This window comes from Microplitis demolitor, chromosome 6 (genome assembly GCF_026212275.2).
Source record: "Microplitis demolitor isolate Queensland-Clemson2020A chromosome 6, iyMicDemo2.1a, whole genome shotgun sequence".
Classification (NCBI taxonomy): Eukaryota; Metazoa; Arthropoda; class Insecta; order Hymenoptera; family Braconidae; genus Microplitis; species Microplitis demolitor.
Window position 1 is genome coordinate 8,095,390 of NC_068550.1, and position 12,420 is coordinate 8,107,809.

Consider the following 12,420-nt stretch of genomic DNA (forward strand, 5'->3'; position numbering starts at 1 on the left):
GTGTTAAAGAAACTAAACTTTCAACAGGTAATTAAATACTAATTTATATGATAAATATCAAATTTTAAATTTTAAAAATGAATTTAATTGCTACTTATTTTAAAATAATTAGTGTCCATAATTAGGACCTAAGAATTAAGATGCACTGACTATTGATCTATTTACGTTACTCGAGATAATTTATGAGCAAATAATTGCAAGTATGAGAAAAAAAAATTTTAAAAATAAGTAAACTTGTATAATTAAGAATTATATATCATTTATTTAAATTTTAAAATTTTAAAAACAATTTGAATGCATTTCTAATAATTATGAGTGTGAATGTAGCAGACAGACAAATTTAAAATTATAAATAAATAGAGTAAATAATTAATTAAATAAAATTTTTAAAAAATGCACATTTAAAAAATTTTGAAATTAATAAGTGCATTTTTTATAAATATTATTTTTTAAGTTACTTACTCTATTTATTTATAATTTTAAAATTGTCTGATGTCTGCTGCACTCATATATTCATTAATAATTATTTGTTTCCAATAATGAGATTAATTCAAATAATTGAAAAGTTATTGAATAAATAATCAATCTTATTAAAATATTTATTCGTTTTTAAATTATTTAAATAAACAGATAAATATTTAAATATTTTATTTCATTTATTTTTCTGTAATGAATCAATAAAATTTATTCAGATAAATAATTAGTAAATCAACATCTCAATTTATATATTTAAATTATCATTTATTTGCTCTTAAATTATCTGAATTTTAAATTAAAAATTTAAATAATAATTTTTAAAAATTTACATTAATTTACAATGCTGTCAATAATTTTTTACCTTAAATATTTAAAATGTCACAAAATTGCAAGTTTGAATTTTCCCGCGCAATTTGAATTTAACAGAATTTAAGTATATTGAACACAATGATTATAACTAAAATAAAATTTGAAAAATATGTGAAAAAGTAAAACAAGTAATTAATTTTATAAATACTCAGTACATACGCAATTAAAAACGGAAGTGATTGTGTCGTTTGATTGCAAGTATCAGCGCCAATCGCGGATGTGTCGCGTATTTGTTTTTTCAAAATGGCGAGTGTCAGACAACAACGACGTAAACAGAGTGACGATTATAATAAAGATTCATATGTCGGTAAGTTTAAATAATCTCTTAATTAATAATTATCTCAATCACAATTATTACAATAATTCATCTGTGTAATTTTTTTTCTTTTCTACGATTTTATCTGTTTCAAACTTACAAAAAGTTTTTTTTATCAACCACTCGCTGACAAAAATGAAATACTTATGTTAAGTATTAAAATTGAATATACTTGTATTATTTACAAGTTAATTATTTGAATAATTAGTCGCAGTAGAAAAAAAAACAATTAGATACGTGCATAGTAATGAGAAAAAAAAGTGCCGAGTAATGTCGTAAGTTTTTGCTGTTACATTTTAAATTTATAAATAATTCATATTTGTATAAAAAGTGGTGGTCAAATTTTTAAAACTCATGTTTAAAATAATTACTATCATTTAATTATCTATTATGACAGTAATAATAATTATTATTATTGATTAATGTCAATTAAGTATGTCAAAAAATAAATTAAGTATGGAGATGCTGATGGAGCGAATGAAGCGCCACGTAAGAATGAGAACAGGAAAATTTAAAAAAAAAAGTAAATAAAAAGTAAACTTTACTCTTAAAAAAAATTTTTTCTATTATTATTATTATTATTATTATTTGATGAGTAATGAATAATTTATCTTTATGAGACACTACAAATGTATTACAAAAATTTAACTTTGATCTTTTTATCAAAAGTATGTATTAATTCTATGGACCAATGAATTTTTGACTAATTAAGCTCGTTGAATAATTCATTAGTGCACATGAATAGTAGCCAATCAATCGGGAGCCTTTAATTACTATGGACCGTAATAAAATAAATGTAGAAGAGCAAAAAAGAGAAATTAATTATTTTATTGGAAAATATTTTAATTAAAATTAAATTTAAGTACATTGTGATTTTATTTTCATTTACGATTAATAAATTTTATTGATAATTTATGTAATTAATTAAATAATTATATTGTTATTACAGTTTGAGATCATTGGATTTATTTTAAAACTGAGGGAAGGGGTCATATCCTCAAAATTTTATTTTTACACAGAAAAATTTTAAAAAGTATTTTTAATTAGAATTTCAAAAAGTTATGGTAATTATTGTTTCTTTATATATAGTAAAGAAAATTGTGACCATGAAGATGACAGACAATTACAAATTTTCGAATTTTTTTTCAACAATTTAATTTAAAAAAACTAAAAATATGCACATGTAGGAAATTGAAAAAACTACATGTGCAATTTTTCGAAATATTTTTTTTTTGAATTTACTATTTATAAAGAAATCCATAAATTATTAGACGTCGGCTAATTTATGAGTGTGAATGTAGCAGACATCAGACAATTTAAAAATTATTAATAAATAGAGAAAATAATTAATAAAATTCAATTTTAAAAACATGCGCATTTAAAAAATTTAAAAATTAATAAGTGCATTTTTTAAAAATATAATTTTTTTAGCTTATTTACTCTATTTCTTTATAATTTTAAATTTGTCTGATGTTTGCTATTTTCACACTCATGCTAATTTCAGTATCATAGAAAATTTATTTTTTCAATCAAAAATTATATTTGATTTTATTAATTTGTATAAAATTAGTATATTTTTCTAACATTGCAATAATAATTTAAATAAATTTTTAAAAAATATTAGAAATTTTTCCATCAAAATTATCAACTAGCCAATTCACCCCATAGTTAATAATAAATATAAAAAAAACTATTGCATTTTCATAACCTACAATTTTTTAAAATTACTCAAATTTCTATTCGCCTAAAAAATTTATGTCAGCAAATTAAAAAATTTTCTGAAAAAAAAAAAGTAATAAATTAATAATTTCATATAATTTAGCCAAAGTAATAAAAAAATTTTTTTTCTGTGTACTTTGGCATGTGTACAAAAATTCATGGCCTTTTAAAATTATAATTAAAATTTCTACTCACAAAAGAAAAACAAATTTTATTTAAAAATTAAATAAATCCGTAAAATCACATTTTTTTAATTAAAAAAAAAAAAAATCATTTAATAAATAAATTCAATTCAATGCTCTATATATGCTTATTCTTATAAATATATACACTTGAAATAACGAATGTTATAAAATTCATTTAATCGCTGCCTCTTAAATTTCTCTTCAAGTTTTTGTCATACGCTGAAAAAAAAATCTTAAAAACGTGTATAAAAAAGAAAAAAAAAAGGTAATAACATACAAGCATATTGTAATGAATTAAAGGTAAATACATAAACTGTTGAATAATTCTTATATACACAAGGTCGATATTGCAAGTATGCCAATTTAGTTTTAGATTAACTGCAGACTTGGGTCTGCTATTCGCGTATGTTGCTAAAGTTAGTATACCGTCTTTAGTTGTCTGATGTGATCATCATTCGCGAGTTAAGCAACAGTGTATGTTATGTTAATTATATTCTAAAGCTTAATCATGAGTGAAAGTATGAGAAAAGTTGGTAAAAGTACTGGTAATACTAGGCCAGTAAATCGACGTAGACTTCCAGATGGTTTTGGAATGGTAGCGCGCGGTAAATTTTAAATAAATTTAAAAAAACCAATTAATTAAATCTACAAATACTATTGTAATAATTTTATTTCAGCAACTAAACCCCCAGTGACTTATTGTCTTGACGAAAACGTTAATTGTTTATCATCACACAAGATAAGTGATGATGGTGGGGGTCGTGTAGGTAAAAAACTCGGTGAGTTTTAAATCCAGAGGTTTATTTGTGTGCGTTTTGTTTTTTTTTTTTTTACATTTTATTTTATTTATTTATTTATTTGTTTGAATGGCGTTAATTAACAGCGATTATTTTATTTGCATGAGTTGTGTTGTAACAAAAATAAAATTTTAAACTTTTTTAGACTCGCGTTTGTATGAGTGAATAAATTATTATTTATGCGAATCATGCACTCAACTTTAGAAAATACGTAATCACTGACGGATAATTATTATAATATATGTCTCTCTTTTGAGATAGACATTCATTTTCAAATTATTATTTCTGGTGTTATTAATAATAATAATAACTGCACACTAAAAAAAAAAAAAAAATGATATATTACACAAAAAAAAATCTATTTTTGATTCAGAAAATTTATTTATTTGAAAATTTGTATTTGAAAAAAGAAAAAAAAAAATGACAATTTCTTAAAAATTAATTATTTATGAACAAAAATTTTACCTGCAAGAGAATTTTTTAATTTTTCTAAATAATATTTTATTTTGTAATAAGTAAATTTTTGTTTACAAATAAATACTACAAAAAAGTTTGTAATTTCTTCAGCCAAAAAATGACTTGCAAATTTATAGTAAATTAATTTTTTTGATCTCGAATGTATTTACTATAAATAGTAATTTTATTTTAGAAAAAAACTGAATCACTTGTTAATTATTTTATAGTAATTATTACAAATTCTTTGGCTAAAAAAAATTAATTCACTCAAAAATATTTTATTTAATATAATGATGATAGTAATAAATGTTTTTTTTTTTTTTTATAGATGACAACACGAAAAAAATAGGAAGGATAGAAGAGCTGTCCGCTTCAGTGAGATCATCATCGACGTCAATGGATGATGATAAAAAAAAAACGGACGGTGACGACGGTGGCCGACCTGTCCAAGTTGTTTTAACCCATCCCGATCATACATTTGAACTCGATGAAGATGCTCTAGCTGAAATACTTCTCAAAGATGACATTAAAGATCGTAGTGTCGTGGTCGTGTCCGTTGCCGGTGCATTCCGTAAAGGAAAAAGTTTTCTTCTGGATTTTTTTCTTCGCTACATGAATTACAAAGTAATAAATAAATAAGTAAACAAATTAATGAATTAACTAATTAACCAATAAATAAATATATTTTAAATTAAATTTATGTTTAAAAGTATTTAGATAAAAAAACATCAGAATCATGGATCGGAGATGATAATGAACCACTGAGCGGATTCTCATGGCGTGGTGGCTCTGAACGCGACACAACCGGGATACTCATGTGGTCAAAAGTGTTTCCGGGTACGATGCCAAATGGAGAAAAAGTTGCCATCATTTTAATGGATACTCAGGGTGCATTTGACAGTCAATCGACAGTAAGAGACTGTGCGACTGTATTTGCATTGAGTACAATGTTGTCATCGGTACAAATATTTAATTTGTCTCAAAATATTCAAGAAGACGATTTGCAGCATCTGCAGTTATTTACAGAGTACGGTCGTCTTGCATTAGAAAAATCCGGAAATACGCCTTTTCAGAAGCTTGAATTCTTGGTACGTGATTGGAGTTACCCATACGAGGCTGATTATGGTTCCGAGGGAGGCCAGAAAATATTGCAGAGACGTCTTGAGATCTCTGACCGGCAGCATCCGGAGCTACAGAGCTTACGTAAACATATTAAGTCATGTTTTTCGGATATATCGTGTTTCCTGATGCCGCATCCGGGTCTGAAGATCGCGACGAACCCGAAATTTGACGGGCGGCTGGTAGAAATTGAGTCAGATTTTAAACAACAGCTAAAAAAGCTTATACCTTCGTTGTTAGCACCCGAGAATTTGGTAACTAAAAAAATAAATGGACAAACTGTTCGTGCACGTGATTTATTAGAATACTTTAAAAGTTATATTAGAATTTATAAAGGCGATGAATTACCAGAGCCAAAAAGTATGTTAGTTGCTACTGCTGAAGCAAATAATTTGTCTGCGGTTGCTGATGCTAAGGATTTGTATTTACAAATGATGGAATGCGTTTGTGGAGGTGCTAAACCCTTTTTGGCAACCGCACATCTTGAATCGGAGCATCAGCGGTGTGTTGACAAAGCGCTTCATCAGTTTTCTAATAAACGCAAGATGGGGGGAGATGAGTTCAGCCAAACTTACATGGAAAAACTTGTCAAGGTAATTTATTATTTTATTTGTTTTTAATTATTAAAAGAAAATTGTATTACTGTACGGATTCGAACAGAAAATTGAAAAAAATTCGGTAAAAATCATAGTTTTTAAAAATTAATTTATTAGTGTGATTCTTGGAAGTAAAATTTATAGTTTTAATTTTTTTTTTCGCTTAATAATTAAGGAAAATCCTGAAATTATTATTTGTAAATTTCTTTTTTTTTCGTGTGCCTTAATCAAGCAATAGGATCACTATTAGATTTATTTAATAAGTTTTAAATGAAATTATTCATCATTAACTTATTTATTGTATAAAAAAACTCAGTAAAATTCACCATTTTATTTTAAAAACTTTTTCATACCTTTTATTTATATATGGGACATTCCATGTCAAATAAGCCACTTTTGATTTGCTATAACTTGTTTAAAAATTGACTAACTCGGACTTTTTTTTTCTTTTTCAAAATTTTTGTCTTTAAACGAACTTTCCGAAAAAAAAATTTGAATTTGATTAGAATATATGAAATTTTTCACTTTATTGAGGAAAATCGCATTTTTCTTTAAATCCGAAAATTTTTATTTTGTATTTTTTAAATTACTAGAAAACTAATAAATTTTTATTTCGTCACTAGGATATGGATGAAGCATTTCTACAATTTAAAGCCCACAATGAAAGTAAAAATATTTTCAAAGCAGCTCGTACTCCAGCCGTATTTTTTGCCATTGCCGTCACTATGTACATTTGCTCCGGAGTATTTGGTCTCGTAGGACTCTATACTCTAGCTAATATTTGTAATCTCATTATGGGAATTGGTTTATTAACTCTCGTATTATGGGCGTATATTAGGTAAATTCTTTATTTTCTTTAATTGCACACTTTCTTTTAATCAAAGATTCAGTTGCATCTTCATATTAAGGCCATTCACAGACAGTGCCCCCCCCCCCCACAATTTTTAAAAATTTTCAATGACTTTCAACTATCATAACCTTATCAATGTTTTATCAATTAATTAAAAAATAATTAAAACCATTAATTCAAAAAAGAACAATTTTACTGAGAAATAAATTTTTTAAAAAAATACTTGCAGTTGATATCAATTAGAAGTCAATTTTATAATTCGAATTTTTAAATTTTGTAGGCTAAAATTTATTCAACAAATTTTGTTTAGCTCCTAATTGATTTAATTTTTTTTTAATTAATTGATAAAATTTTAATACGCTTATGACAGTTCAAAATAATTGGAAATTTGTAAAAATTGGGGGGCATTGTCTGAGAATGGCCTTAATTAAGATTGACTTCGTGTAAAAAATAGATCAACTTCACAATTAAATAAAAACTAACGATCTTTAAATAATTAGCCATTAATATTTATTATTATTACAGATACAGCGGAGAGCTCCGTGAAATAGGAACACAAATAGACGATTTAGCTAGCGGTATATGGGAAAACGTGAGTAAATAAAAACCAAAGCACAATTCCTGCATGACTCCATTAATGTCCCTCTGATAAATATACAAATTAAATAATTAATATATATAATACTATACCTAGTAAATTGTTTTATTTCCAACAGGCCTGGCTATGCGCTCATCTAATACATCAATTACGTTACATTGTCCTCTCCTTTTTTCTAACACTCGCAGCCTTTCCAACTTATTCAATTGTTTATACTCACTTCCATAAACACGGTTATATCTGATCTCACGCAATTATTTAGACCCTTTTATTATACTTTATTATTTTATCATTATTATGATTTTTAATATACCATTAATATTTTTTACTATTAATTTATTATTTAAAAACCTACGAGTTGGATTACAAGCTAAAGGTAAAAAAAATATCGTGCAGGAAATTGTCGCTTGTTAGTTAAATTTTAATAATTTATTAACTAGATATTTAATTCATTTATTTATTCATAATGAATTTTTATTTATAGATAATGAAACCAATTTATCAACAATTTGTCGAGAAATCTGTGTCCGTCGCCGTAGCACAAGCAGCAGCTGAAATAGCAACTAATTCAACTATAGGAAGCGCAACATCCGTTAATGGAAAACATAAAGTATCGTAATTTATTTATCTATAATATCTTAATTAATTAATCAATTAATTAATATTTTATATTCAAAATTAATTATTTTTATCTACGGAAAACAAAATAACAAATTGTGTCCCTTGCAGATGTTGGAATAAAGTTACTCGGGAGTAGTCGGGTATCTTCGGTTTTTGTCCTTCGGTAGTGATTACAAAAACCATAGATAACCTAATCCCGATTTTATTACAATGTCTGCTTGGTACTGAGATATTATCTCGTGTACAGTAAACCTAGAATCGTTGCTTTTATAATCTGTAGTAAATAAAGAAGAATGAAGATCTTAATTTTATTAAAGGAAAGTTTTAAATTTACTATACACCAAAAAAACATTTGAGTCTACTGCCGGTATCGGAAATACCCGACTTATGCCGAGTAATTTTATTCCACCTGCTAAGGACTCAGATATTTTTTTGTATATAGTAATTATAGAATCGCTATTTTAAATTGGTAGTAAATAAATAAAAATAAAGATCTTAATTAAAATATATGAACTTCTAGGTTTACTATAGATAAAAAAAATTTATTTGAATCCATTGTAAAGGTTAGAATTAGAAAAAAATTACTCGAGACTAGTCGGCATTTTGAGTTTTTGTACATCCAATGTAGCCGTAGGATAAAAACCGAAGATACCCGACCAATACCGAGTAATTTTATTTTCTACACTTTCTAAGGACTCAAATATTTTTTTTTTTTTTTTTACAGTAAGCCTGGAATCTTATATTTGAAATCAGCAGTAAAAAATAAAGATCTTAATTAAAATATATCAACTTCTAGATTTACTATGTAAAAAAAAAATATATTATTTGAATCTATTGCAGAGATTAGAAAAAAATTATTCGACACTAGTCGGCATGTTTTTTGTTCGTCCTATCATAGCCGTAGGATAAAAACCGAAGATACCCGACCAATATCGAGTATTTTTATTCTTGTACTTTCTAAGGACTCAAATAATATTTTTTTATAGTAAACCCGGAATTATTTATATTTAAATCAACAGTAAAAAAATAAAGATCTTAATTAAATAAGCTGTGATTCTAGGGTACTATTATTATTATTATTGTTAACGTAAATGCTAGCGTCTTAATACATTCTTATTTAAATAATTATTATAAATTTGGTTGAGTGAATGTATGTACAGTATTTACAGATTATAACAGTGTTGTATGTTGAAAATTAATTACTCAACAATAAACTATAACTCGTTATTGTTGACCGTAGGATCTTAAATGCACGATTAAATGTTTTTATACATCTTCAGAGAGTTTAAAGGAAAAAAAAATATAAATATATATTAAATCTGTCTAATATTTTTAAATGTATAGATAAGCTGTTTTCTCATTTATTATTATTTTTGTTTAATGTATATAATTAAATGTAACTAAATACGTAGGCATGTAAATGCTGCTTCTATGCACATTTGTTTTTTTTTTAAATTGCCATACTAGGATTATTTTAAATAATAATTGGGCAAATTAGACGAGTTTTTAATATATTTGTTGTTAATTTATTTTAAAATACATTAAAAAAATTAAACTAAATTTATTAATAAGCTCTCTGCGTAAATTTTTATTCAAAGGTAATGCGTGTGTAATTATGGGTAGTAAATAAATGCGCATATTTTTGTATATCATGTGTATAATTATTAAATTTATTAAATTTTAAACATTCTTTTAAGCAAGTCGTCGCTTTTTTTAGCGGCCTCTTCCCAAAGTTTGCTGTAAGTTATCATTTTTTTCCAGACAAGAGTATTCGCAGGCTCAATGTGAGCGGCTTTCTGGAAGTCATTAAGAGCATTTTCAATATTTTTCATACTTCCGAAGGCGCACCCGCGACGATACATCGCTCGGACGTTATTTTTGTCTCTCGCAAGTACTTTTGTGCAAAGGGAAATCACGTGCTCGTAGTTATCGTACTTCAATTGACACATCGCCATGTTGTTGTACAAATTGCTCCTCAGATTACTTATGTCCCGTAAAAGATCTTCTGGTAACTCGAGATCATTTATGGGCTCCAAGGTTATAAGCAAGCTTACGGCTTTGCTGAATCTTATGAACGCATCTTTTATTCTGTTTTCCTGCATCAGTTTTAGCGCGCGCTCTTTGTATTCGGATGCGGTCAAGTATTTTTCCGATGGAGTCCAGTCCCATATGGGTTTGAACGGCTCATGTTTTATTAAAGACAAAGTTAAAGATATTTCCAGTGCAGGTGATTCGGATTTTTCTGAATGTAACTTCATGTTGACAACCGCAGACTCTCCTTCTCCCATCCATTTTATCGCCCGCTCAATTTGTCTATCAACTTCTGAATCAGCTTCTCCAATCACTAGGGCAATTTCTCCTGGGTGAAGCAACCGGCTGTTCAATTCACCAGGATCCAATGACCCGGGTTTAATATCTGATATTTTTAACTGACATATAGATTTCTCTGTTGGTTTATTTAAAATATTGCCAGGTGTTGTGACTATTTTTTCAACGACATTGTCTGAAGATAAGTAATGCAATTTCATTATTTTATCTGAAATATATTTTTTAAATTAATTATTATGCTAATGAACAACTGTAACCTTAAAATTACTTACTGACGTCAAAAGATTATTCATCAGCGACAATTATCAGAACGAAGTGGTAAATAATTTTAGCTGATTAATTAAAAATTTTGTTGGTAAACATTTCAAATACTATTTTGTATTGACTTTATCCTTTTTTTTTGGCAATAAAAATTAATGGCGAATAACAGAATGACAAGTAAACACTAAACTGCAATACAAGACTAGTTCAGGATTCACGAAAAAATATACCCTGATAGCCAAGTTGGCGAGAAACTGACGAGAAACTTGCAGCCGCAACTGGAACCAAGTTGATCGCCAACAGTTGGTACCTCCAATAGTTGATGGACATTTTCTGAGAAAGTTGGTGGCAAAAGTTGTAAATCCAAAAAGTTGACGATCACTTTCTGAGAAAGTTGGTGGCAAAAGTTGCTTGCAAAAGTTGGTGATCATAAGTTGACGGTAAGTTTACTTTCAATTTCCTCAGAAACTTGCATTCCAGTTGCGGCTCCATACTGCCGCCAACTTTCTGAGAAAGTTGGCGGTAACTTGTAGCCAAAAGTTGCAAAAGCTGAAGTTGTCGATAACTTGTCGTCAAGTTGGTCGGAAACTAATGAATGACCAACTTTTTCTCGATCAACTCGTGTTATCAGGGTATGAGAATAAATTTGGAAATTTATCGGAGGATAATATATCGACTAACAGTAAGTCTCAACTAACACACACCCTGATAGCTACTGCAAGTTAACTTAAAGCTACTGCTGTATTCTGAAGCCAATTTAAAGGAAAGTGTTGGAGAGCAAAAAGTTGCGCTTAAGTTGACAGTAAATTGTTTGTAATTTGAATTCAATTTGACTACAAGTGTTACTGTCAGACAATGTCGTTAAGTTGAATGAAAGTTTCACTTCAAATTGACGGCAAGTTTTTCTGTCAAATTACATTCAGATGACGTCAATAGATTTGCATCAACTTGCACGCAAGTATTATTCAGCCAAGGCTAGTCAGAAACTTGTCGTTAAGTTAGCCGAAAATGCTTCATTGCAGAACTTGCTGAGCACTTATATTAAAAGTGTGGATATCAGGGTAGGGGCGGTTGAATGATTCGCAAAATCACGTTGAAAAAATCTATTTGTTTATAACATTTTGTCGATTTTTTTTTTTTATTATTATCTTTGATTTTTAATGTAGAAGACTCTAGAGAAAAATTTGTTTGGAAAAGATATATATGGATAAGGAGAAATTCACCGGTGCTAGGCAGCAGCGGAAGTAGTTCAGTGTTCGCCCCTAGATTGCACTCAACCTCTTGTGCTGTCCTTGAATAGATATATATTTCAGAGTTTTCATATTCCATACTTGGAATCAATTTTGGCACAAGTTGTTTTTTGTATGCTCCGCTACCATTTGAAAGAGTAACAAGTGCCTGTTTTTTTTTAGATTTGCAATTTTACAATGGAAAAGTGGACTATGTATTTTAATAATAATCTTATCCTTAATATGCATCAATTGGACAGCTAAACTATGTCGGTCCGTACACAAAACATCATAAAACGTAAAATTACTTGCAATAATAAACATTTTATTCATTTGCTGTACTTCTTTACGACACTGATTACGCAGTTCACCAAAGACTTTGTCATTTACCTCAGCTAAATGCTTTTTTGATACCAAAATATTAGCTGCTTGTTGTCAACCACTCTGTACTAACGTCGATCATGACGTTGTCCAATAATAATTTTGCAACACCCAAGTT

At 27.6% G+C, this 12,420-nt stretch overlaps 2 protein-coding genes across 5 annotated transcripts; one reads left to right on the forward strand and one right to left on the reverse strand.

Annotated features, from left to right (window-relative positions):
- The first annotated feature begins 1,074 nt into the window (after positions 1-1,074).
- LOC103580555 (atlastin) lies at positions 1,075-9,750 on the forward strand. 3 transcript variants are annotated; one of them, XM_008562356.3, is made up of 7 exons: positions 1,075-1,153; positions 3,744-3,845; positions 4,648-4,943; positions 5,030-6,031; positions 6,658-6,872; positions 7,410-7,476; positions 7,967-9,750. In XM_008562356.3, the coding sequence occupies exons 1-7, from the start codon at positions 1,090-1,092 to the stop codon at positions 8,099-8,101; spliced, it is 1,881 nt and encodes a 626-aa protein (XP_008560578.1). In that variant the 5' UTR covers positions 1,075-1,089; the 3' UTR covers positions 8,102-9,750. The 3 variants fall into 3 exon arrangements, with proteins under 3 accessions (XP_008560578.1, XP_008560579.1, XP_008560577.1); XM_008562355.3 differs by lacking the exon at positions 1,075-1,153 and adding an exon at positions 3,398-3,671; XM_008562357.3 differs by lacking the exon at positions 3,744-3,845 and having other exon boundaries at positions 1,077-1,153.
- On the reverse strand, positions 9,598-11,153 carry LOC103580554 (peptidyl-prolyl cis-trans isomerase FKBP4). 2 transcript variants are annotated; one of them, XM_008562354.3, is made up of 2 exons: positions 10,708-11,153; positions 9,598-10,639 (listed from the first exon to the last, which is right to left on the reverse strand). In XM_008562354.3, exon 2 carries the CDS (start codon positions 10,629-10,631, stop codon positions 9,777-9,779), a length of 855 nt encoding a protein of 284 aa, XP_008560576.1. In that variant the 5' UTR covers positions 10,632-10,639; positions 10,708-11,153; the 3' UTR covers positions 9,598-9,776. The 2 variants fall into 2 exon arrangements, with proteins under 2 accessions (XP_008560576.1, XP_008560575.1); XM_008562353.3 differs by having other exon boundaries at positions 10,704-10,965.
- Between the last annotated feature and the right edge of the window lie 1,267 nt (positions 11,154-12,420).